Source organism: Scleropages formosus, chromosome 3 (genome assembly GCF_900964775.1).
Source record: "Scleropages formosus chromosome 3, fSclFor1.1, whole genome shotgun sequence".
NCBI classification, from domain to species: Eukaryota; Metazoa; Chordata; class Actinopteri; order Osteoglossiformes; family Osteoglossidae; genus Scleropages; species Scleropages formosus.
Genome location: NC_041808.1, coordinates 15,455,451 through 15,477,182, shown reverse-complemented (window position 1 = coordinate 15,477,182; position 21,732 = coordinate 15,455,451). Strand labels below are relative to the sequence as shown.

At 42.1% G+C, this 21,732-nt stretch overlaps 1 protein-coding gene across 1 annotated transcript in view; it reads left to right on the top strand.

Moving 5' to 3' along the window:
* The window catches only part of LOC108935187 (disabled homolog 1-like), an 87,496-nt gene that overhangs the window by 52,616 nt on the left and 13,148 nt on the right, over positions 1-21,732 (top strand). The window contains exons 3-10 of the mRNA XM_029250713.1: positions 2,757-2,896; positions 4,082-4,180; positions 12,152-12,283; positions 13,302-13,421; positions 14,361-14,399; positions 15,506-15,571; positions 17,426-17,485; positions 20,877-20,927. Of these exons, the coding sequence (XP_029106546.1) occupies positions 2,757-2,896; positions 4,082-4,180; positions 12,152-12,283; positions 13,302-13,421; positions 14,361-14,399; positions 15,506-15,571; positions 17,426-17,485; positions 20,877-20,927 (707 nt within the window). The remainder of the gene's footprint in view (positions 1-2,756; positions 2,897-4,081; positions 4,181-12,151; positions 12,284-13,301; positions 13,422-14,360; positions 14,400-15,505; positions 15,572-17,425; positions 17,486-20,876; positions 20,928-21,732) is intronic.

Sequence of the window (21,732 nt, the reverse complement as noted above, 5' to 3'; positions counted from 1 at the left end):
GTCCTGGGTGTGTCCCCTCCCCCTCCAGCCTTAACGCCATGTGTCGCCAGGTTAGGCTCCGGCTCACCGTGACCCTGCCTGGGACAAGCGGTTTCAGTCAATGTGTGCGTGTGAAACAATCGTGGTAAACACAGTTTTGCAAGCCTGAAGCTTCATGTTGCAGAGGGTGTCAGAAAAAATGATGTTGCCTTGCCTTAGATTGATTGCACAGAGACAGTCTATATGTCTCCTTAAAGAACCCACTTGGGTATTTAAAAATCAGTTTAACTCAGAAGGGTTGTTTTTTGACTGTGACTCAAGATATCATTTTAAAATTAACATAGTAAATAAAATGGATATGGCGCATTTAAGGTCATGTAAGTACGTGAGCAGGACAAAACTGAAGGTTGGCAGAACAATGGGAGACAATGACAAATCTGTGGTAGTGTAATTGGACAGGGGGGTGCGGTGGCGCAGTGGGTTGGACCGCAGTCCTGCTCTCCGGTGGGTCTGGGGTTCGAGTCCCACTTGGGGTGCCTTGTGGCGGACTGGCGTCCCGTCCTGGGTGTGTCCCCTTCCCCCTCTGGCCTTACGCCCTGTGTTGCCGGGTAGGCTCCGGTTTCCCGTGACCCCGTAAGGGACATGCGGTTCTGAAAATGTGTGTGTGTGTGTGTGTAATTGGACAGGAATGTGACTGTACATCATGTATATGTCTCTTAGCCATGGGGAGGGGGTGTCTGGACAAGGGGAAGTGGGCAAAAGCTAGACTACACAATAGGCTCTCCCAGGGGCTGCAAGTGCTGCAGGCAGGCAATCGACCAAAAGCCTTCTCCAAAGAAGCCTTTCACGCAAGTGTGCAAGCAAGAAAGCCCCTCTGCCAGGGAGGCCCGGGGGACGAACACTACCCACCTTTCCGCGTGCCGCCGGTCAGGCAGCTCATCCTTAGTGGCACGACGCCCACGGGTAGTCCACGTCACGCACGCGCTGTTGTGCCGAACTTCGGGGACCTCTTCTTTCGCACAAGCCGCAAACGCCTTTACAATTTAAATGTAAGCCCCTGTGCTTCGAGGCAAACGCAGCGAAGCATGGGCTTGTTAGCCCAACCACACTGATGCGTAGACTGTCAAAGTGGACCTGAGAGACAACGTTGAGTGAGATGAAGACGAAACAAAGCACATCATTCCATTTCTGGCTTTATACTTCTCCTCTGAAATTCTTTGTTTTGTACCCCAAGTACTATAATCTTTTGTTCTTGTTTTTCTCCTCTCTTTTTGATTTTGTTAACATTTTAGCTGGTTTAAAAATGCTGACTTTGAACTGGTCGTTGGCTGTGACTAAGAAAAGGGTGAATACACGAAAAACCATTCGGCTGGCTTCTATATTATTACGTGAAACTGCTGATACTCTGCTGCCATAATACCAGATGGTTTTTGGAAACACACACACACTCTCTGAAACCACTTGCCCCAAGCGGGGGTCATGGCAACGCAGGGTGCAAAGCTGGAAGGGGAGAGGACACACCCATGACGGGATGCCAGTCCATCACAAGACACCCCAAGCGAGACTCGAACCCCAGACCCACCAGAGAGCAGGACCCGGTCAAACCCGCTGTGCCACCAAGCCCCCCTCTTTGGAAAAGCCGTATGAAAATTTTCTAAAAATTTTTTTGACAAACGTTCAGCAGATCTTCACTTTTAGGATAATAAAGATTAATTGCTTTAAAAAATGTTTAAACTGCCTTGTTTTTCATTTTTTCTGTATTTTCACAAAAAACCTGGTATTTGCAGACACCATTTTCCTCTGAAGTGCCTCTGTCTTTACTAAAGTATAAGTACTCCTGTGCTTGCTGAGCTACAGCAGGACACAAAAGCCCTTCTGGCAAGAGCCGAATATTTGCCTCCCCCTGCTGCTGCTGCACATCTGCAGCCCAACACAGCCTCTTTCCCACATGTCTTCTGCAGCAGACTCACCATTCTACACTTACATTTCACATTCCACAGCAAAAGCCCTCCGCTGACCAGCATGTGACCGTTGTACGCCAACAGACTCGTCACCTGTGAACAGCAGGCCAGTTTGGAGCCGCACCACCCACTGCCTCTTGTCTCTCTCACCTCTACACATCCACTCAGTTAGGTTGACATGCAAATATGAAACCTCACAGAAAAGGTACATCTTCGCTTTCCTGCTAGTTACATTACTATTGTTTTACTATAACTGAGTGCAAATTTGGTAACTGCTGAAATCCCCCTCTGTCGAGAAGCCAAAGGACACAGACAATGTTCATTCCAGCTTAATGGGCCAGCGCTGGGAAAGACGTGGAGGTGGCCGTGGTTTCTTGAATTCATTAAAATTATGTAAGGTTTGGTCAGGGCATGGGATGGGGTGGATTACTGAGCATGCTGGTAGCAGACTTTGAGAAATTTCTGCGAACCGGTAAAAGTGTGGGTAGTGGTTTCTGGCTGTGTTTTAACATTTCTCGACATGTAAAGGTTTTCATACATGCCTTCACTTCTGAACAAAAATCTCAGTAAACGAATGCTTTACTTTAGTTTTGTATTTGTTCTTTCTTTGCTTCTGTAGTTTCTTTAGTCCCGTGTTCAAATGTTTCGCTAAGTACACTACACTGAAATGGTAGATTATAAGCTTGACATTTAACTTAAATACTGTATATATTGCACAGATTGCTCAGCATTTTTGTAATAAGGCTTTTTTGAATGACTCTGAATGGCTCTTTGTTTTTAGCATTAACTGAGTGCCATTCTCTTCCTTCTCCTCAGGCCAGGACCGCACCGAGGCGGGGCTGATCAAACGCTTCAAAGGGGATGGGGTCCGCTACAAGGCCAAGCTGATCGGGATTGACGAGGTCACGGCCGCACGGGGGGACAAGCTGTGCCAAGACTCCATGATGAAGCTTAAGGTGGCAACCAGGAGGGGCAGGGGAGGGGTCAGCATGTCCAAGGCTTTTATTCTGCATTTTTGTTGACATAAAGAATGGCTGAGCTGTTTGTGTCAGCATGTTTAGGGTACATTAGTTCGTTGGTTTATCATGGGTGCTTTTCAAACAGCTGAGTGAAGATTACTTATTAGTCAGAGCATGAGGCTAAACAAATTTTACAAGGGAAAAGAAATCACACTGAAACGCCGCCATTCAGCGTCTAAAGCCATAAGACCAATATGAAACTGACCTTTGAGGGACATGAGCTGCACTCAGTTACCGTGTTCTTTATGGCAGCGCCCTGTCCCAGAACCCAAGGATGGCTGCCAGCAGATCATGCTGTCATTCACTGAAGACTACATTAGGAGTAGCACATTTGTCAATACCTGCATTGTGCTGTCAGGGAAGCAGGGTGGACAAGGACTGCCCTTTGATCATGACACTACTAATCAATCAATCTTCCAACACATGGGGCATAGTTTTATGGCTTTGTGCCTGCATAAATGGGTAAATAACTGTAGGTACCTGAACATTGTCACTTTGGAAAAAATCATCAGCTGAGTGAATAAATGTAAATGTAAGCAAGTGGCTGATTATGGAACAGATCACTTCTTCTGTTGCCACCCAGTCCAGTCTTACTTGCGAGATCCTCCTTGTTAGGAGTTTGATCGAGACTTTGAGCTAAGGCAGATTGGGACAGACAGCAGGGTTTAAAGAGCTGCCTGGCTACTGAGCAATGAGTTTGAAGGGCTACTTCTTCAAACTCAACGTGGACATGAAAGGGGTATTGGGGATAAAGGCTGTTTGATTGGTAGGGGCTGGATAGAAGCCACTGAAATTGTTTGTACTGGGTAAAGGACCGCATCCATGGGAACATCAACTTCAAAGCCTCTCTTTTGGTTCTGTGAGCCGTTGAGTCAGCATGTCTTATCTGAAAGCTCAGCAACAGCAGCATTGAGGCCTCTCACAAATGCAGTCAGTCAGTGGAATGCTAGCAGGCAGGTTAACGCACATGTCATATACGGTCCAAAAAAAGAGCGCACGGGCTGAAAAGATACCATATTACTTTACTTTAGGTAGCACCTGTCAACTTGCAGGAAGCAGTAAAGATGACAAGCCCTTGATAGTTTCTTTTTCATGTTGTCCATTTTTTTCCATCCCCCACAGGGAATTGCTGCTGCAGGACGTTCCAAAGGAGAACACAAGCAAAAAGTCTTTCTAACTGTCTCATTTGGAGGTATCAAGATCTTTGATGAAAGGTCAGGGGTAAGTAAGAAATCTACACATCACCACAGACTGTGAAAATAACCTTAGTTTTACGCTGGCGGGCCTCACAGCCATTTCAGTGTGATGAGGATGGAACTACGTTATGAAGTATTCGGTAGTTTTTATAAATAACAAAATAATTAATATAATGTATTGCTACAACAAGTATGCCTTTTACTTGAATTAAATTATTATCACTGTTCGGCTTTTATAGCTGCGTGATGTTTCGTGGGAACATATCTTGGGGTAATTAATTAAAGACCATCCATCAGCACTTAACAGATAACTGAATTTATTAAATACTTTTATGAAGTTTACAAAAGAAAAAAAAAGACAAATGCTTTTGTGTGTGCTTTAGAAGGCTCCTCCTTTCACTCTATTAGTTTGCTGAGTGTGGATTTTAAAATTATAACCAAAGCTTTGACATGTAGACTGTAAATTGTCCTCAAAAAATCGTTAAACTTGATCAAACTGGGTTAAATAGATTAGCCAGTTTTGGCTCTGATAATGTATGTTGTGTCTTAAATATTATAAACTTTATTGCTGGGAAGGAAGAACCAGTTTTTATTATTTCATTTCATGGGTTATAAGTTCATTAACCTAATTAAGCTCTTCTATTCACTACTTAATACAATTGACTTTCTGTCAGATTCATTGTAGGAAGAGGTTGCTGGCAAGGCTATCCCCTCTCCCTTCACTATTTATACTTATGACTGAATCTTCAGCAGGAGCTATTAGGAACAATAACAGCATATCCAGTATAAGAGTCAAAGAGGGCCATTGTATTTCTTTGTATGACTGCTGTTGACTCTTGTACCTGAGTAACTCTGAAACATCAATACCCACTGCATGGCAGACCGTCTAAGAACCCATTGGGCTGTGTCACATACAGCAGTGTACCACATGCTTATTTATTACTTATTTGTGCTCATGCGCGCACACACTTTCAGAACCGCTTGTCCCATACAGGGTCACAGGGAACCGGAGCCTACCCGGTAACACAGGGCATAAGGCCGGAGGGGGAGGGGACACACCCAGGACGGGACGCCAGTCCGTCACAAGGCACCCCAAGCGGGACTCGAACCCCAGACCCACAGGAGAGCAGGACTGCGGTCCAACCCACTGCGCCACCACACCCCGCTGTTGTGCTCATGCACTTATACTTAATACTTCATATACATATAAACTATCAGATTAGTTCAAACAACCAGATCAATTAAAGCACTGTGCCATCTATGCATTTGGTGATTGATGACCTGTAAACCAGGGGTGGTTTTAGAGGACTAATTTTAACAACTGCATGCATATACTTGAAGCACTAGGAGCGGTGACTGACATTATGAATAACTTCATTTTTAATATAACCAGGAAATCTTGTGACCACTGACAACTGGAGTTGGGTGAATGATAACATGCCAGAACACGATGATGGATTTGGGGTATTTGACTGTTTGGAGCTGGGAGTATAATCATACAGAAACAATTTGACAGGGACTTGGGTGGACAAGAACATAAGATTATGCTGATCTTTGGGTCTCCTTATTTCCTCAGTATTAGTTCTTAGTAGGCAATTAGAAACCTGTGCACATAACATGAGACTGTGAAGTCATTTGATGTCTAAATTGGATTACAGGTGGCCTTAAAGCATCACAACATGGTGCAACACTCTTCTGACCATCCACCCTGAGGTGGCCCGTATACATCAGAGAGATGCAGATGCACAAGCAGGGAGTCCATTTTATCATTTAGATTTGACTGTGGGAGGTGGAGGATACATTCAGATTTACCTCTGATGTTAAAAGAAAGAAATGAAAAAGAGCAGGATGAAGCTCATGAGCTTTTGTGTTGATGAAACAGCCTGTCAGAATAATGTGGGAGTGGCATGTTTCCCAGCTTGCAGAGCCCACATGATTTGCTATGTGACCTGATTACATTTAGGTTACTGTGCTCAGTAGTTTAGGGCTTAGTGTCTCTAATCTGTGTTACTGCAATTCCCCATATAGTGCAAGGTGTTCAAGTTAAACTTGAAAATATGTCAGCTAAGTTTCTCTAAGTAATATGTATGTTCGCTGTTGGAATTGTTTGATAAATATGCAAATGTTCCTTTTTTAAATGGGCAATATTGCTTTGCTTAATAAAATACTCACACACACACACTGGCTGAAACTGCTGATACCAGGCAGGGTCGCGACAAGCCGGAGCCTAACCCCGCAACACAGGGCGTAAGGCTGGAGGGGGAGGGGACACACCCAGGATGGGATGCCAGGCCATCTCAAGGCACCCCAAGCAGGACTCAAACCCCAGACCCACCACAGAGCAGGACCCAGCCAAGCCCACTGCACCCCTGCGCCCTCCTTAATAAAATACATTTTCTGAAATGATTTCAGAGTTCTTGGTATAAGTGGTTGATTTCTCTTCAACCTCACATACAGTGTAACCTTTGTTGGGGCTGGACTTTCACTGGACAGTATTATGTATAGTGGACATTATAACTACAAATCTCCTTCACCTGAGGGATGAGCTGGACTATTTCAGCACTCTGTTTTTACATGGTCTGTGAACGCTGTAATTTCTGTGAAGAGACAAAAGCTATGGGCTCTCCCCATATACATAGAATTGCTTTTTGTTAATGAGTCTCAGAAAGTTGTGGGTCTACCTCTACCTTCCTGACCAAGGAGTCTGCTTCATGTTTGTGGTCAGTCTTGTCAAAAGAAGAGTAGCCCATTCTGGCCAGCACAGCCACTTTATTTTTGAATTCATAAATTGTATTCTATTGTAATATCCTAGTTATATTGACTTTTGTGTGGGGGGTGCGGTGGCACAGTGGGTTGGACCACAGTCCTGCTGTCCAGTGGGTCTGGGGTTCAAGTCCCGCTTGGGGTGCCTTGCGACGGACTGGCGTCCTGTCCTGGGTGTGTTCCCTCCCCCTCTGGCCTTACGCCCCTGTGTTCCCGGGTAGGCTCCGGTTCCCCGTGACCCCGTATGGGACAAGCGGTTCTGAAAATGTGTGTGTGTGTGTGTGTGTGTGTGTGTGTGTGTGTGTGTGTGTGTGTGTGTGTGTGTGTATTGACTTTTGTGGGGTGTGGTTGTGGTTGTGGTAGTGGTGCAGTGGGTTTGGCCAGTGCCTGCTCTGTGGTTGATCGGGGGTTCGAGTCCTCCTTGGACCATCTTGTGGCACACTGACCTGTCCGGTGTGTGTATCCTTCCCTTCCAGCCTTGCGCCCTGTGTTAGGCTCTGGCTCACCACAAGCTCATTGTGGGTGTGTTGCTTTGTGTCTTAATAAACTAAATGAGTGTCATGGAGATTGTGCAGTTGCTACAGATGTATCAGTTTGCTGATTCCAATATAGAATGGTTAGTTACTTTCATTATTAAAACATTTTACCAGATGTGTTAATAAATGCAAAAAAAAAAAGTTTTTGGTAGAAATGAAAATATGATTTAAAAAAAGTTACAAAATATCGGTGTAGGAAAAAGTCATTGAAGATCCATAGAGGAAATATCAATGCAGTTAGTTTCAAGTGAGTACTAAAGGAAAAACAAGCACACAATGTGTAGCAGTAATATTACTGTAGAGTGCCTTTCATCCAATACAGTTTTGATACAGCCATTGTCCCGCTGCCATCTCTTCCATTCTCCTCCTCTCTGCAGTGACCTACAAGTCCATTGATGTTTCTGCAACTCTCAGACCCTGCCGTCTATGAATCGAGTTGACCTTATAATTTCATTACAAAAGCAACATCGCCGCAAAATCCACTTCTGCGACTTGGCTAATCTCATCTTGTCTATGTAGTCTGGAGCAATGCCAGAATGGGCCTTTTCTTTATTAAAACTACAGTATAGAAGGATTGGTTGTCCAGAGCAAGGAATGATGTCATTGCACTTATTTGTCTGATGGCAAGGGGAAGAGGGATGGGGGAAGGTGTTTGACGAGAGAAGAGACCCACCATGATATGGATGGCAATGATGCCTTTAGGTTCTCCCATCTGTTCTACAGTCCTTTCTATCCCAAAAAAAGTCACGGTCAGCCGCCCTTTATGACACATTTATTTGGCTGTGTAACCAGGGCCATCTTGTCTACACATCTGCTCACTTACAGACACAAACCCCTCAATGGCAAGTGACATTCCATCAAACTGAGCTTCCCTAATGATGAGGCCAGTCTTTAATGTTTACAGTGCTGCTGTCATGTTAAGGGACGGTTGAAGTTCTTCACCACGATCTAAGTCATCTCCCCAGTCCTTTTTGTTTCCAACACAGTAGCTAATTATCCAGAATCCCCTGCAGTGGGCACACTGATTTGAGTGTGGTAACAATCTTCAACAATATTCACCAGCTTCTGCAAATACTATTATGCATAGGCCCATGTGAGGAAATATCCTACCTCTTCTCCTTTGCTTTCTGGATTCTACCTCTTTCCTGTATGCTGCCACAAGCCGGAAACTGGTAGTTAATGTCGTATTTTGGCCTTATAGGGGAAGTGAAAGTGCTTTGAATTGACACTATTTAGAGTTTCTCTCCCCGTGTAGCCATTATTGCAAAGCAGAGCCTAACAAGATGGGTATATAAAATTGATTCACTAGGAAATTAATACAACATTCCTTCATTTGCTGTAGATTGGTCATAAATCCATTTTCTCACATTCAGTTTACAGATCTATAGCTCTTTCGTCCTTTTTCTGTGCTTGTTACACTCATTGCAGTCACAGTTTGAAACGGCATAAGACACAATGTTTGAATATATGCAAGCGCACTAGATTTGTTTGACAAATAATCATACTAAACACTCATCAGTACGTCCTGCTTTTGCTACTGTGAAGGTGGTTCTCTACTCAGACCATGATGTTTATACAAAGGAACTAAGGTCTTCCATCCTTTAAACATGGTATTCTTCCACTGGGTCATTTTCCTTTAATTTTTTCATCCTACTAAGAGTCACAATATGAATTCTGTGTATTTGCTGTATGGTATGAAAGTGCACCCTGGTGCCCATGTATTAACAGCCAAGATGGGTTGTAGAGAGAGGGGGAAGGGGACAGCTTTCCTGCTCTTGGACACCCTGTACACGGGCTACGAAAAGTGAGAGACAGGGTGTGTGGGGATGGGGGTGTTGTCTGCACATCTGACCTCCTGAGTCCTTGATCCCACCTAGCGGTGCGAGATTTACGGTGCCATCACTAAGGCCCCCGCACCAGCCCAGCTCCAGCCCCACTCCACAGACATCAATCTCTGTGGAGGTTACCCGCCAGGAGCAAATTGAACTGGCCGTGATTTACACCCCAGCGGGGAAGCAGCATGTTTACACATGCATTCCAGGTCCTTCCATGGCCTTGCCTTGCTTCAAGCTTTGGATGACCCAGTAGCCTTCCACAAACCCCACTCTCGAACAGAATTAGTCCACCTCAAAATCCAGCTGTGTGCGGTTAACATGCGATCAGTCAGTAAACACAGATTGCAGTATAAAACATCAAAAGAAAGAATTCCTTTGTTTAGTCTGTGTTATGTGGATATTGTGTGGATTAATAGATTCTAATACTGTGGTATGTTCTTTAAATGATTCAGACTATGAGAATACAATTTAAAAGGTACACCACACTGGGATTGGGCTTTTTTTTTTTTTTTTTTTTTTAAAGGTGAGATAGTCTCGATTTTATCTCTTTAGACAAGGTGCTAAACAGAGCGACTCAGCTCATTCTTTTTCACAAATGTGAGTAATCTGAAATAAGTGTTTTAAGAAATGAAAAATCACAAATTTAGTCTGCCTTCCTGTTCCAGGAAAGGTGTTAGCAGTGTCTGTTTTTGCTGTGTTTCGCATTCCATTGCACGCCTTGACCATACTCAGCAGTGTTGCAGAGACTTGACCTTAAGACATCCTTGTTTAATTTAACACAAAGGTCTAATTTTCTAAACGACTGCAGCTATTCTATTTATGCTCCGCTAGGATTTTTCGAGGTGTTCTATAAAAGAACAAATGCCTCCAGTTAAACATTTTTACATGGAACAAATGGAACAGCGTTTCTTAACCGCTTATGTAATTCCATCATGAACTAAGAGGTCAGTGAAGAAGAAACTGCACTACCTGCCAGATCAGCCAGAGAAGGTGTGTGTCGCCTTGCATTAGTTACTCACCACAACAGGACGTCAATACCTTCGAATATATCCATTAACTGAGCTACAGCTATGAATTAACCTTTAGATAGAAGAGTATGCAAAGCTGCCTTTATCATAACGCTCACTCTTAATTTATAAAACACATCGCTTCATTGACATTACGGCTGAATCCGGATTGCTGTCGATTGTCTGGGTAAGGCTGCGGGGGAGATTTGTGTGTTTTGGGGATAATCTACTTGCTTTGTGTGTGTAAAAAGCCACAGAATGTCATTCAATTCCCGTGCAGTCCTGTCGGCATGCTGTATGGAGGTCTGTCTGAAGAATGAGCTCCACTCAGTGACAAGTGAGAGCTGCCATCTCCTTCCTTTCAGCTGCAGTGTTACAGAGTGACCTGATTACATGGCAAGACATTGTTTCGTTGTTTTGCAGATGCTTTTATCCAAAGCGAATTACACAGCATACAATTTTGCACTTCAGCCATTTTTGCAAGCTGATGGCCTGAGGGTGACTTGCAACTTTCCGGTTCATATCCTCATTTTTTACTTGCCAGACACAGTGAGAGCAACTCAAAAACGATGCAAAAGCATAGCGCGCAGGAGCTTATACAAAATGTAAAGATTGTCATATCTGTAAATAAGCACAGGCAGAGCATCTGCAAGAACTTAATCAAAATAGTGCCGATGGTAATTTGCATGTATTAAGATTTTTCAGTTTTTTTTTTTTTTTGTGTTAACTAATTTTAATTCCTAAGATGATAAATAGGAATTTAGACTTTAAAGGTATCCGGGTCTGACCATGTGCCACAGGGACCTGTAAGTGTTTTGCACAGAAACAAAAAGGAAAAACAGCACGAACAATAGGTAGTTATTCTAGGCAGGGTTATTTCCCGCCATCCGTCACACATAACATAATCCCCCCTGCTGCCCCCCAAAAAAACAATAGCCAACACAAAGGCGTGAAGGTAATTCCAAATGTGAGCTCTGGGTTTATTGTGGCCACGGAAACATCACCCAATTTAGAGTGTTTACTGCCTAGCTTATCACTGTCAACCCTGTAATACTGCCTGAAACCTGGAGCCTGGAGAAATTATTTCTACCTTTCTGTCCAGCATGTTTTTATTTATTTTTTTTTTTATTTGCATCCACTTTCCCGAGCCGTGTAACTGTCCCTAGACTACCCCTGTCTGGTCCCCTGCCACCCAAACCTGAATGCCCCCACCCCCTCAATTATCTCTTCAGTTCAAAGATGATGGGTAACAGTGACATTTACAGCCTCGTTGTGACAACATCAAACAATCTTTTAGCCTTAGCGGATTCCTGAAACACTTGTTCAGACATAAATGCCATTCTGGGACTGGTATATAAGGGGGCGGCACCAACGGCTGAACAGTGAATCGATAGCGTTGCATTCAGAAGCATAACAATCACTTTAATGACTCCCCCTTGCCACAATGATGAGGTCAGCTGCGAATATTATAAGCTGACAAAAACCTTAAATGATTGCTCACCCCCATCAGCCACATCAGTGTGGTCCATAGTTTTTCTTGCGCTTAGTGAGATGGATGGTCGGAATTTACTCAGAGGAGTTTGGTCCGTGGAAAAAAAAAAATCATTTTGCATCATAGTACTGGTGGATACTGCTCTTTTCAGGCAATCATTGATATTGAAATGTCCTGTACCGGAAAAGTTTGATGTAGTCAAACTTCATATCCGTAAACCCCAAATGGTGTAGCTGTGATGGTGTTGATTCTCTTAGACCACCAGGAGACTGTTTAGAGTAAATTCTGAAGTTATGCTTTCCAGATCTAGAGAATTTTCCTAAGGTTGTTCTGTATTTTAGACTTTATGCCTGTCTTCTGCAGATCCTTCAGCATCATCATGCGGTCCATGAGATCTCCTACATTGCCAAGGACATCACGGACCACCGTGCTTTTGGCTACGTCTGTGGGAAAGAAGGCCACCATAGATTTGTTGCCATTAAGACAGCTCAGTCGGTGAGTATCACAGCTGATGTGCTTTATGCAGGTTCCATGATGTCCCCCATTCTATGACACAATAATTTGTATCCCTTTTTCGTAACCTAATATAATGTTCTTCCTCAGTGTATAACAACAGTGCAGCATAAACAGTTTCCATGCCTTTTCTGGGCTTCTATTTTTGATAAAACTGGATCTCTAGCTGTTTACGGATCTAGAGTTTCGACTGCAGAGTTCAAGAGTTCCAGCTTTGAACAGGAACAAAATGTGAGCAGGAAACAATATGTGAACACTGTAAAATAGTGGCTTGTTGAGGAACACGATTTTGTCTCTCCTTTGCTGTTCTGTCTCCTACTACCTGAGCCTGATTCAGCATTGATTTCCCATGCTCAATCAGTGGCTGACTGTCTTTGACTCAAACAACCCATCCATTTCCTACTGATCTGTACTGTAATGGGTCCAGGCTCCTATGACAGAGACAGATGTTGACTTCTTGACACGAGGAAAAGTCTATTTTCTTTCTGAGATGGGGAATCATGGGAAGATGAACGGCCTGGGGTTGGCCATGGAAGAACAGTCAATGCAGCGTGCAAAATGTCAGCTTTTTGATGGTACCTGCTGTGGTTGAGGGCCATTGTTGACCATGTTCAGTATCTTATACCTGTCTGCTCATGAGAGCAGATAAAAAAAATAGTCATTGATGGTCCTTTTAATGCCTGCCCTGCTAAGAATGTATTGAAACCCTGTTACCCATGGAAACTGCACCAGATATGTCCCATTTGGTTAAAAATGTGTAAAATTAAAGAAATTTCAGTTTATAATCCATCTTTAAAAATGAACTGTATTTCACAGACTGCAGAGACAACTGTGAATCTGTATTGCAAACTCTGTTAAAACCCCTTAAGTTTTTTCGTTACAAAAAGAAGTTTCAAATGAGCTGCCACTTTTTAATGGCGTGGATTTGGTTTTTTCAACGTTTTGGTGGAGATGATAAATCTGGCACTTAATCTTCATCCTCACCATCTTCGGCCTGCAGGCTGAGCCTGTGATCCTTGACCTGCGTGACCTCTTCCAGCTGATTTATGAGATCAAGCAGCGTGAGGAGCTGGAGAAGAAGGCCCAGAAGGACAAACAGTGTGAGCAGGCTGTTTACCAGGTAAACCCGGCTAGATATTGCCTTGGGCAGCAATTCTGCCTTATTTTTAACCCCTGTACTTACAAAGTACATATTTTCAGCCTTTATGCATGACTCTAAAATGTGAAATTCTGAGGGAATCGGATAAAATAGAACGCTATCAAGTGTTCACGTTGTGGTTTTAAAAAAAAATGAATTTCTCTAATGTCTCTAGGTGTTAGAATAGGCTTTCTCAAGTAATTACTAGCAGCATTTGTATAAACAATGCACAGCATCACCTGTTGCGGTTAGATAGCTAATCTCTTCAATGAGAGCAAGGAAACAATTAGTTAAAGCACGTGGTATCACTCGTAGCCTTAAAAAATACCCAAAAGATGTGTGCCAGAAGAATGCTGTGAATCAGAACCCCTGTCTTTGATGTCACAACTAAGTAAGAAATAGTATGTGAGTCAGAGTAGTAAAGCTGTAGAAAGTAGTTGTTTTAGTAATACCTGCAATACAGTGCATTTAATTAAATAGGTAAATCAGTTTTAAAATCCTGCCTTAGTTGCACAAGGATTTAGAAGTAGAAGCACACAGTAGAAGCATGATGATTTAAGTGCTGATAATTAAAGGTGTCACAAGAGAGATGCTGAGATCCCAAGTGGTTTCCTGTTTCTTAGCTTCTTCCTCTCGGCTGGACAGATAACGTAACTGCCGGAAGGCTGACAGATGTGACTGGACCATTTCATGCGCTCTGTACTGTTTGTCGGAACAAAGCTTCCTCAGTTGGGAAGAAAAAGGTAGCATAGCTGTCTTTGAAGAATCACATTATAGTACCGGGATGACGAAAAATTCAATGTGCCCCTGTCAAATCTGCTGATCTGCTTATTTCTCAGTTCATTCCCTCTACTGTGCCCCCCCCCCTGTCTCTTCTCTGTTGATTCAAAATCTGTTTTTCGCTCTTAATTGCTCACAAAGACGATTTTGGAGGATGACGTGGAAGACCCCGTGTACCAGGTAACAAATTACTCATCACAGTGTCTCAGCATCCAAACGTATTCCATGCTTTGTTGTACATTAGTTGTCGGATACTCACTGGGTAGTCACAGGCATTAAATCCCATTTTTAGATATAGCTCATTGTTTTTCCATTTCTGCATCTCCGATACATAGTAGACCATTGCAGATTAATAATTCAAGTTGTATGGAAAATGCAGTCTCATACAACTTGATTTTAATTTTTCAGTTGTTGTTTTTCCTAGCATACTATACAGAACTAGGTCTTCAGGTTTACTACATTCCCTTTCCAAACTTTCGATACTGAAACGCAATACTCTTTAGCACTTACTGAATGCAGGCCGCTTTAACCCTTATGAAGCAAAAAGCGTTGTGTGCCAAAAGCATGAGAATTGTCCTTTTATAGATTCTAAATCACAAAAGGGGTAATTTTGTAGGGTATAATGCTACTCAAAAGATACATGCTGATAGAGCTGAAGTCTGATCACTACTGAGTAAAAGTATGAAATTCTTGCACTGCAGGAAAAGTATTTTTATCATGAAAGGCCTCCTTCTCCACATGTGTTTGGCTATAAAAATATGACCGCATGTGTATTTTAGACCCGTGCGCATAATCGTGTCGACAGAGAACAGAACGCAGCATGGGAAGGCAAACACACAGGGGCCCGTGTGACTTTTTCAGGCTTCTTTGCATTTGTGTACACGTACCAAGGCGCAGCTCGCTTTTATGCAGGGATCACACTGCGTAGACGAAGAAGGCGAGCTTGCTTTCCGCAGCGCAGCAAAGAGAGGACAGGGAAGAAAAGCTGTATCGTTCCTAGCCCCATCGACAAAGTATGACTCTGCGTTAGATCTTTCACGCGACGCGGAGTGAGGAGCTAAGGAACACGGAGCGAAGACGGTTATGCGTTATACTGATTATGTGGTGTTGAAGGTGCTGGAGAAACCTCAGTCCACTGAGCAGCCAGCACCTAGCGCTTGCATGATGTTCTGCTTCAAACTGCTTAGGCTTTGTTTGTTTCTGATTCTCTTTGACCAATCACATTTCTGCTCTTCCCCCTGTCTCTTTGTCTGCACCCTCTCATCGCTATGCTACCGATGTTGTAGTACATTGTGTTTGAGGCTGGACTCGAGCCCATCCGTGACCCCCAATCAGAAGAGAGCGTATATCAGGTACTCTCCACGCTGCCCCCTCCTCCTCCTGTACCATCCAGGTGGTGTGTTGGGTGGAAGTGCCATTCATTTATTTCAGCGCCATTAGACAGCTCACTGGTGACTAATGACACAGGGCCTCATCTTTGCCGCGCCTCAGCACCTTTCCCAGTTCCTCAGAAAAGGTAAGATATACAGCTCAACACAGTGCGCCACCAATCACCGTGAAGCGAAATCCCATTCTCAGAAGAGATCTGGCACGAAATCCGAAACAAACGTGCACTGACTGATCCGGCTGAGATTTCCATTACAGTTATGAAGGAATTACGTGCCACGTGTGATGTAATGCGTAGCGGGTTTCAGATGGTCTCATCTAATATTGGTTAGAAAACAATAGCTGTTGACTGTGATATTGTTTCATATTTGAGGAGTTATGTGGCTGTTGAAATTAATTATTTAATAATAATGCTTATTATTACTTACTTAAGAATATTGTCATATGCTTTCATGCTCTTGAAAATTATTATTTTTTTTAAAGCCATATTATAAAGCCATAATTATGTTTTTAGCAGTTACTTTACTTACTTTTGCTGTTGGCTCCAAAACTGCATTCAGATGCACTCTAATTGTATATAACCCTTCAACCACTGATTTTGAAAGACAATTAAAACATTTCAGTGGTTCTGGAGCACATAACTCTCCAGTGTGGCATTACAACATAGCTGCTTTATATCATCATAAGTACGCTGAGACCAGTCCCCGGGAAATTTTTGTGGTGTGGTACCTATCTTTGAGATCATCTTCCAGTTTCTCTGCCTGTATTCAGTTCTCTGCTTAAGAAGTCTTTTATACAGAACTAGAACCAAATCATGTCCTTTTATAGCTCACTTTGAAAAAAGAGCATGATGATCTGGCAGACAGAATTATAAAATGCAAAGAGCGCTGTTTGTGTAACATAGGTCAGATGGCACAGCATCATTCCATTTCCTGTTGTTCTTAACTGATCCCATCACCTAAGATGAAGATGTGACTGCAGTTTACACCTCTAACACAAACCATATTTAAATATGCATGTGAGTGCTGTGTGAGTGTGGAATTTGTAAAGATTATTTAGATTTAGTAAAATATAACTATATCCGGATTATTTTTGTGTGAACTCTAATTTAGTTGCGCGTTGTGGTTCTTGTGTCTCGTGCTGGTAATGCGAAGGGCCTGTGCCAATTCCTACCAAGTACTGTTTTCACGGTGTGTCCTTACTGATCTTAATCGGTTCCTAGTATCACTTAGAGTCTGCTCCTGTTATGCAATATGTTTACATGGCTCCATGTACTTGGATCTACATAATGGGAGCCAAGTACTGCTTTAATAACGTGTGTGTGTGAATTGACTGAGCTGGTGTTGGTTTCAATGTTGCTCAGTACTGACCCACAGACTTGACCGGTACTGTGGTATCTCCTAATGCAGGTTATTTGATGCCTTTGAAGGGAAGAAATTCTACATTTACATGAATAATACAAAAATATTTCTGTTTAAAAACAGTGTATTGTACTCAGAATAATAAAACTAACATTTTATTGTAGCTGAATGTATGCACCTTCCATGCCAGCTGTAATCCTCTGAGTAATCATAAATATAAACAGAATTATGCATGAAATTCAGCATAATGTCAGTCTAACAGTCAAACACTTTAAAATTCGGTTTATTTTATGCATATCATTTTCTCGGTGGGGGGGGGGGGGGGGGGTTGTGGAACATAAATCTCAAATACTGATGGCTTTTTCCATTAATGTTTGTTTTTTGAAGATTAAAGATGTTTAGCTTGCCTGAAGATAATGATGTTTAACTTGTTTTTGGCTTGATTAACTGCCAATCTAGGTTCCCACAAGTCAGCAGAAGGAAGGGGTCTATGATGTTCCAAAACGGCATCCACTAAGTGTAGGTGTTTGCACTTTGTTTCCTGCTACCCTCAGGCAAACCTCTTAGTTCCTCCAAATGGCATCTCCGAAAAGCCTTTCCTCGTCACTATTCTTGTGCTTGCTTTCCATTTGAGGCTTTGGGGGGAGCCTGTTGGGGCCGTGTTGCTTGTGTTAAAGTGTCCCAGGGATGCCGCACCTCAGCATCCCCTGTCCCTCTTAGACCGGGATAATCCAACCAATGCAAATCCGCCGTCCTCTCTCACTCCCTGCATGTGCGTGTACGTTTGTCTGTCAATGTGTGTGTGGGGGTAGGGGTGGGGTTCGGGGGCAGGGTTGGCAGAGAGCAGTTTAATTCTCTTCCAGGCTCCCCATGGTCACTCTCTAAGCAACTGCCAAAAAATATTCAATTACCTGGAAGAGCAGGATGAAGAAAGGCTGCATTTTGTTGATTATGTTTGGCTGAATAAATACTCTACTTAGCAGTTATGATTTCTACCATGTGAGAGCACTGAGTGGTATTGAAAGGCATATTACTGAAATGCAGTTCAAGACTATGATGGAAAAGCTAAACATAAAAAGACTGAAATTGTAGAATTCCAGAGAAAAAAAAATGCTTCTGGATTTCTGGTTAATTAGGATTTTTTTTAGGAATATTCAGAGGCTTGCTTGAGGTGAATTTTCATATGCCTCCATGCAGTTTGGTAGTTCTTTTTTTTTATTTTTTTTATTTTTTAAATGCTCAACTCCAGACTCTACCCACATGGATAACAAATATATTTTCTGTACCATTTCTGCTTTTCCCTAGGAAAAACAGTTTGAGTCATTCAAGGTTATCTGCACGCACATATCTGAAATTTTTCTTCTAAAATACAATACCACAGTGAGAAAATAGCAAAGAGACTATAATCCTTTCCATCTGGGTAAGCCTGGTATATGTAGCCATTAACAAAGGAGAAGAGGCCACTTGGCATTAACCATTTAACTTGATTTTTTTAGACATTTAAACAAAACACGCTGGTTTTATGTCTGGAAGTTTGCTGACTCTACAGTATGTGAACTCAGGCATTTTTTCAACTGGAATTATTACCTTATCTTACTTAAAACGGCTATATAATTATTTTCCATTCCTCGAGCGTTATTGCTGGTCTGTACATTCACTTGGGGCTTTCGGAATTCTCACTCTTTTTTCCTCTTAATTCCCTCCCTACTTTGACCTTAACATATCTGCCCACATTTGACATTATTCCACTAATCCAGATAAGGTCAGCTTTCCCATAAGACCAAAAGAACTGATGCCCATCAAAATGTATTATTGATAGTACTACCGGTGGGCCAAGGTGAATTTGTTTATCTAGCACCATGACAATTTTACAACTGACAGATTTACTGGCATCATATATGGCAATAAAGTACACTACAGCACTGACTGTCCATGTCTTTATTGTTTCATCTGTGTTTTTCTGTCTAACATTCATATAATTTTTGTTGTTGGTCTCATTGTGCTCTGTATTTACATGTGGCCCTCTTTCCTTGTGTCTGAAAACCCTTCACATAGTTCAGGTCCTTGCTGTCGCTTTCCCAGAGCCTCTCTGCCTTGATCTAAACATGAGTCAAATTTTCTGGTCGTCTGCTATCATTTAGAAAACTAGCGATGTATACCCCGCTTGGAAGTCCAGCTGTATCTAGGGGCAAAGGTTTGAGTCCCGCATTTTCACTGCCTTTTGCAAGAAAATTACGTAACATCTTAAACACGGTCTTCAGTTTGTGCAGATGAAGTTTTTATTTAATCTCCTTCTGCAATTTTTAACTCGGTTAAATAATGTGCTTGCTCTGCCTAGCAATGACCCAGGGAGGCAATCAGCTAATGTGCTACTAAAGTTAATGCAGTCAGTAGAGAACCATGCATTAAAATCCTTCTAACTCCCTGTGTGAAAATAATGAGTAGACATATTTCCCTTAGAAATGCAGCCCTTTTTTTTCATAAAACTCTCCCATTAATTACTAACGTGAGACCCAGTTCAGTGGAAGAATTTAAAATGCATAATTTGCAGATTTTGTTGTGGATTATTGCAGCGTGAACTTCATTACACTATACGTGTAGGCTGAATAGCACACTTTGTATGTAGTTTGTTGCCAAGTCAGTGTTTGACACTGTCGTATAGTTTTCAAGCACGCAGGTCCCCTGATATTGGTCCACCACCAAATTGTTTGACCCCCATTAATAAATCACATGGGTTAATAAATCATTTGAACTTTTAATTCTCCCTATTTTTTATGTTCATGTCAGCCTGGAACTGACTTCAAATACATAGGAACTCAGGTGCTTAACATTCAAAACAAGCAGGCATAGTCAGACCTGAAAGCACGGTATAAATAACAATTTAATTTTATGTATTTAGTTTACTTTTTAATCAGAGTTGCTTTCTTGTTGTTGGGAGGAGAATATTGGTTGTATTATGTTCATATTACAACACGCTGTCCAAGTGGTTAAATATAATTGAAGCTAATTGTTATTAATGCAGTCCGTTTTATCTTTGTCATTCTTAATATAGCCGGGGGTGCCGGTTCCTAAGGGATCATGTTCTCTTACATGTTTGCATGTGAAATTTGTAGGCACATCTTTGTTGCTTATTGTTTTCATCTCTTTGTTGTCTTTCCATTGCTTCGTTTGTCCATTTACACGATGGCGATGCTCACTTGTAACACTGAGGAATGGAGAATAATTTACTATTTTCTACATGGAGTCACCTGTTCAGTTGCTTTGTAAACCAGTGCGTTCTGAGTGTACCGTTCTGTGTGTTCATAAGAGTGTATTTGTGCTTTGTCTCCTAGCAATGATTTGTGTTGGTAGCTTTTTTATGAATGTTGCATTTAATTTATCTATCGCTTGCTATATGACAGTGCTAAATATATGCTACTCATGATCTACTTGTCTTCACTCTTCCCTCTCATGATATTACTGTTGTTATATTATTATTTTCATGAAGTTACAAAAGATGAAATTCATTTAAACTGTATGTATGGCTAAAAGAACATTTGAATCCATATTATCTGAGGTTATATACGTATCACGTGCTGGCATAGCTATTTCGGTCTCTTTTTAGCCTCAGAATACCATATTTTTGTACTGAATGTTTTATATTAACAGTCCCCATGAGGCGGAATCTGGAAGGATGAGTGATCATGAGTAAGACTTCGTTTTCTCTCATATTACATTTCAGGATTGTGAGCAAATGCTCTGACCTGCTCCTCTATCTCTCACCCTCACCCCAGTCCATCCCACTTATTCCTCACCTCATAGCATCCCGCCTCTAACGCAGCCTTCTGTATTGCCCATGTCCTAGAGCAGGGCTTCCATGAAACAATTCCATCTGCCCCCACTCCCATTTAACACCACTTTGCTGTTACAGAATGGGCAGCTGATGGTGCAGATTGACGAGGACATTAGCTTGGTCTGCCAGGTAAGGCTGAGCCAGCCTCAGGACCAGTGGACAGGGAGCAGCAGAATAGGTGTCCAAGTCACAAGCAGAACATCTGTGGATTGATTTAATTGAACATGTTACATTGCAGGTTTAGTTCATTAAAAGACTTGTCATTAAAACAGGTGTTTATAGATAAAGGACAGCCAGTCTTTGCAGGTGTGTTCAAACTGACCTCAATATCAAACATCTTGTACATCCCTGACCTTAAATGTTTCTAAGAGAGGGGTGCAATAACACTCTCTTTGGCAAAGACATTGTAGCAGTAATCCATGGCTTTCTCATCCGGAAATACAAGTCTAAAATGATATGCTTTTAAACACCCATATTAAGGCGAGGTTAGAGTGACACTTGGTTGCTGCTGTTTCACCAAGATGCTTTTATGTCTTCCTGATTTTATATATAGACTTATCGTTGGTTTGTCTGCATATTAATATTTAAGTGGCAGCAGGTGGCGTAGTGGTTGGCGCTACTGCATTGCACTCCAAGGATCAAGTCCCCCTCCTTTTGTAGCATCCTTAAGCAAGCTACTCACCCTGAACTGCTCCAGTAAAAACTACCCTGTTGTAAAAAATGGGTATTTTATTGTAACGACCTTAGCACTGGAAGTCAGGTAACATTAATATTGTTTACTGCATTGATTGTTAGATGAGATCAAACTGTAATTAAAAATTATTTATTTGACTGAACTTTATTTGAAGGCAAGAACATTTGCTGTTAATTGTAACTGGCAGACATTTATTGGCTATAAGAATGCAGAGCACATTTACCAGACTAGTAAGGATCT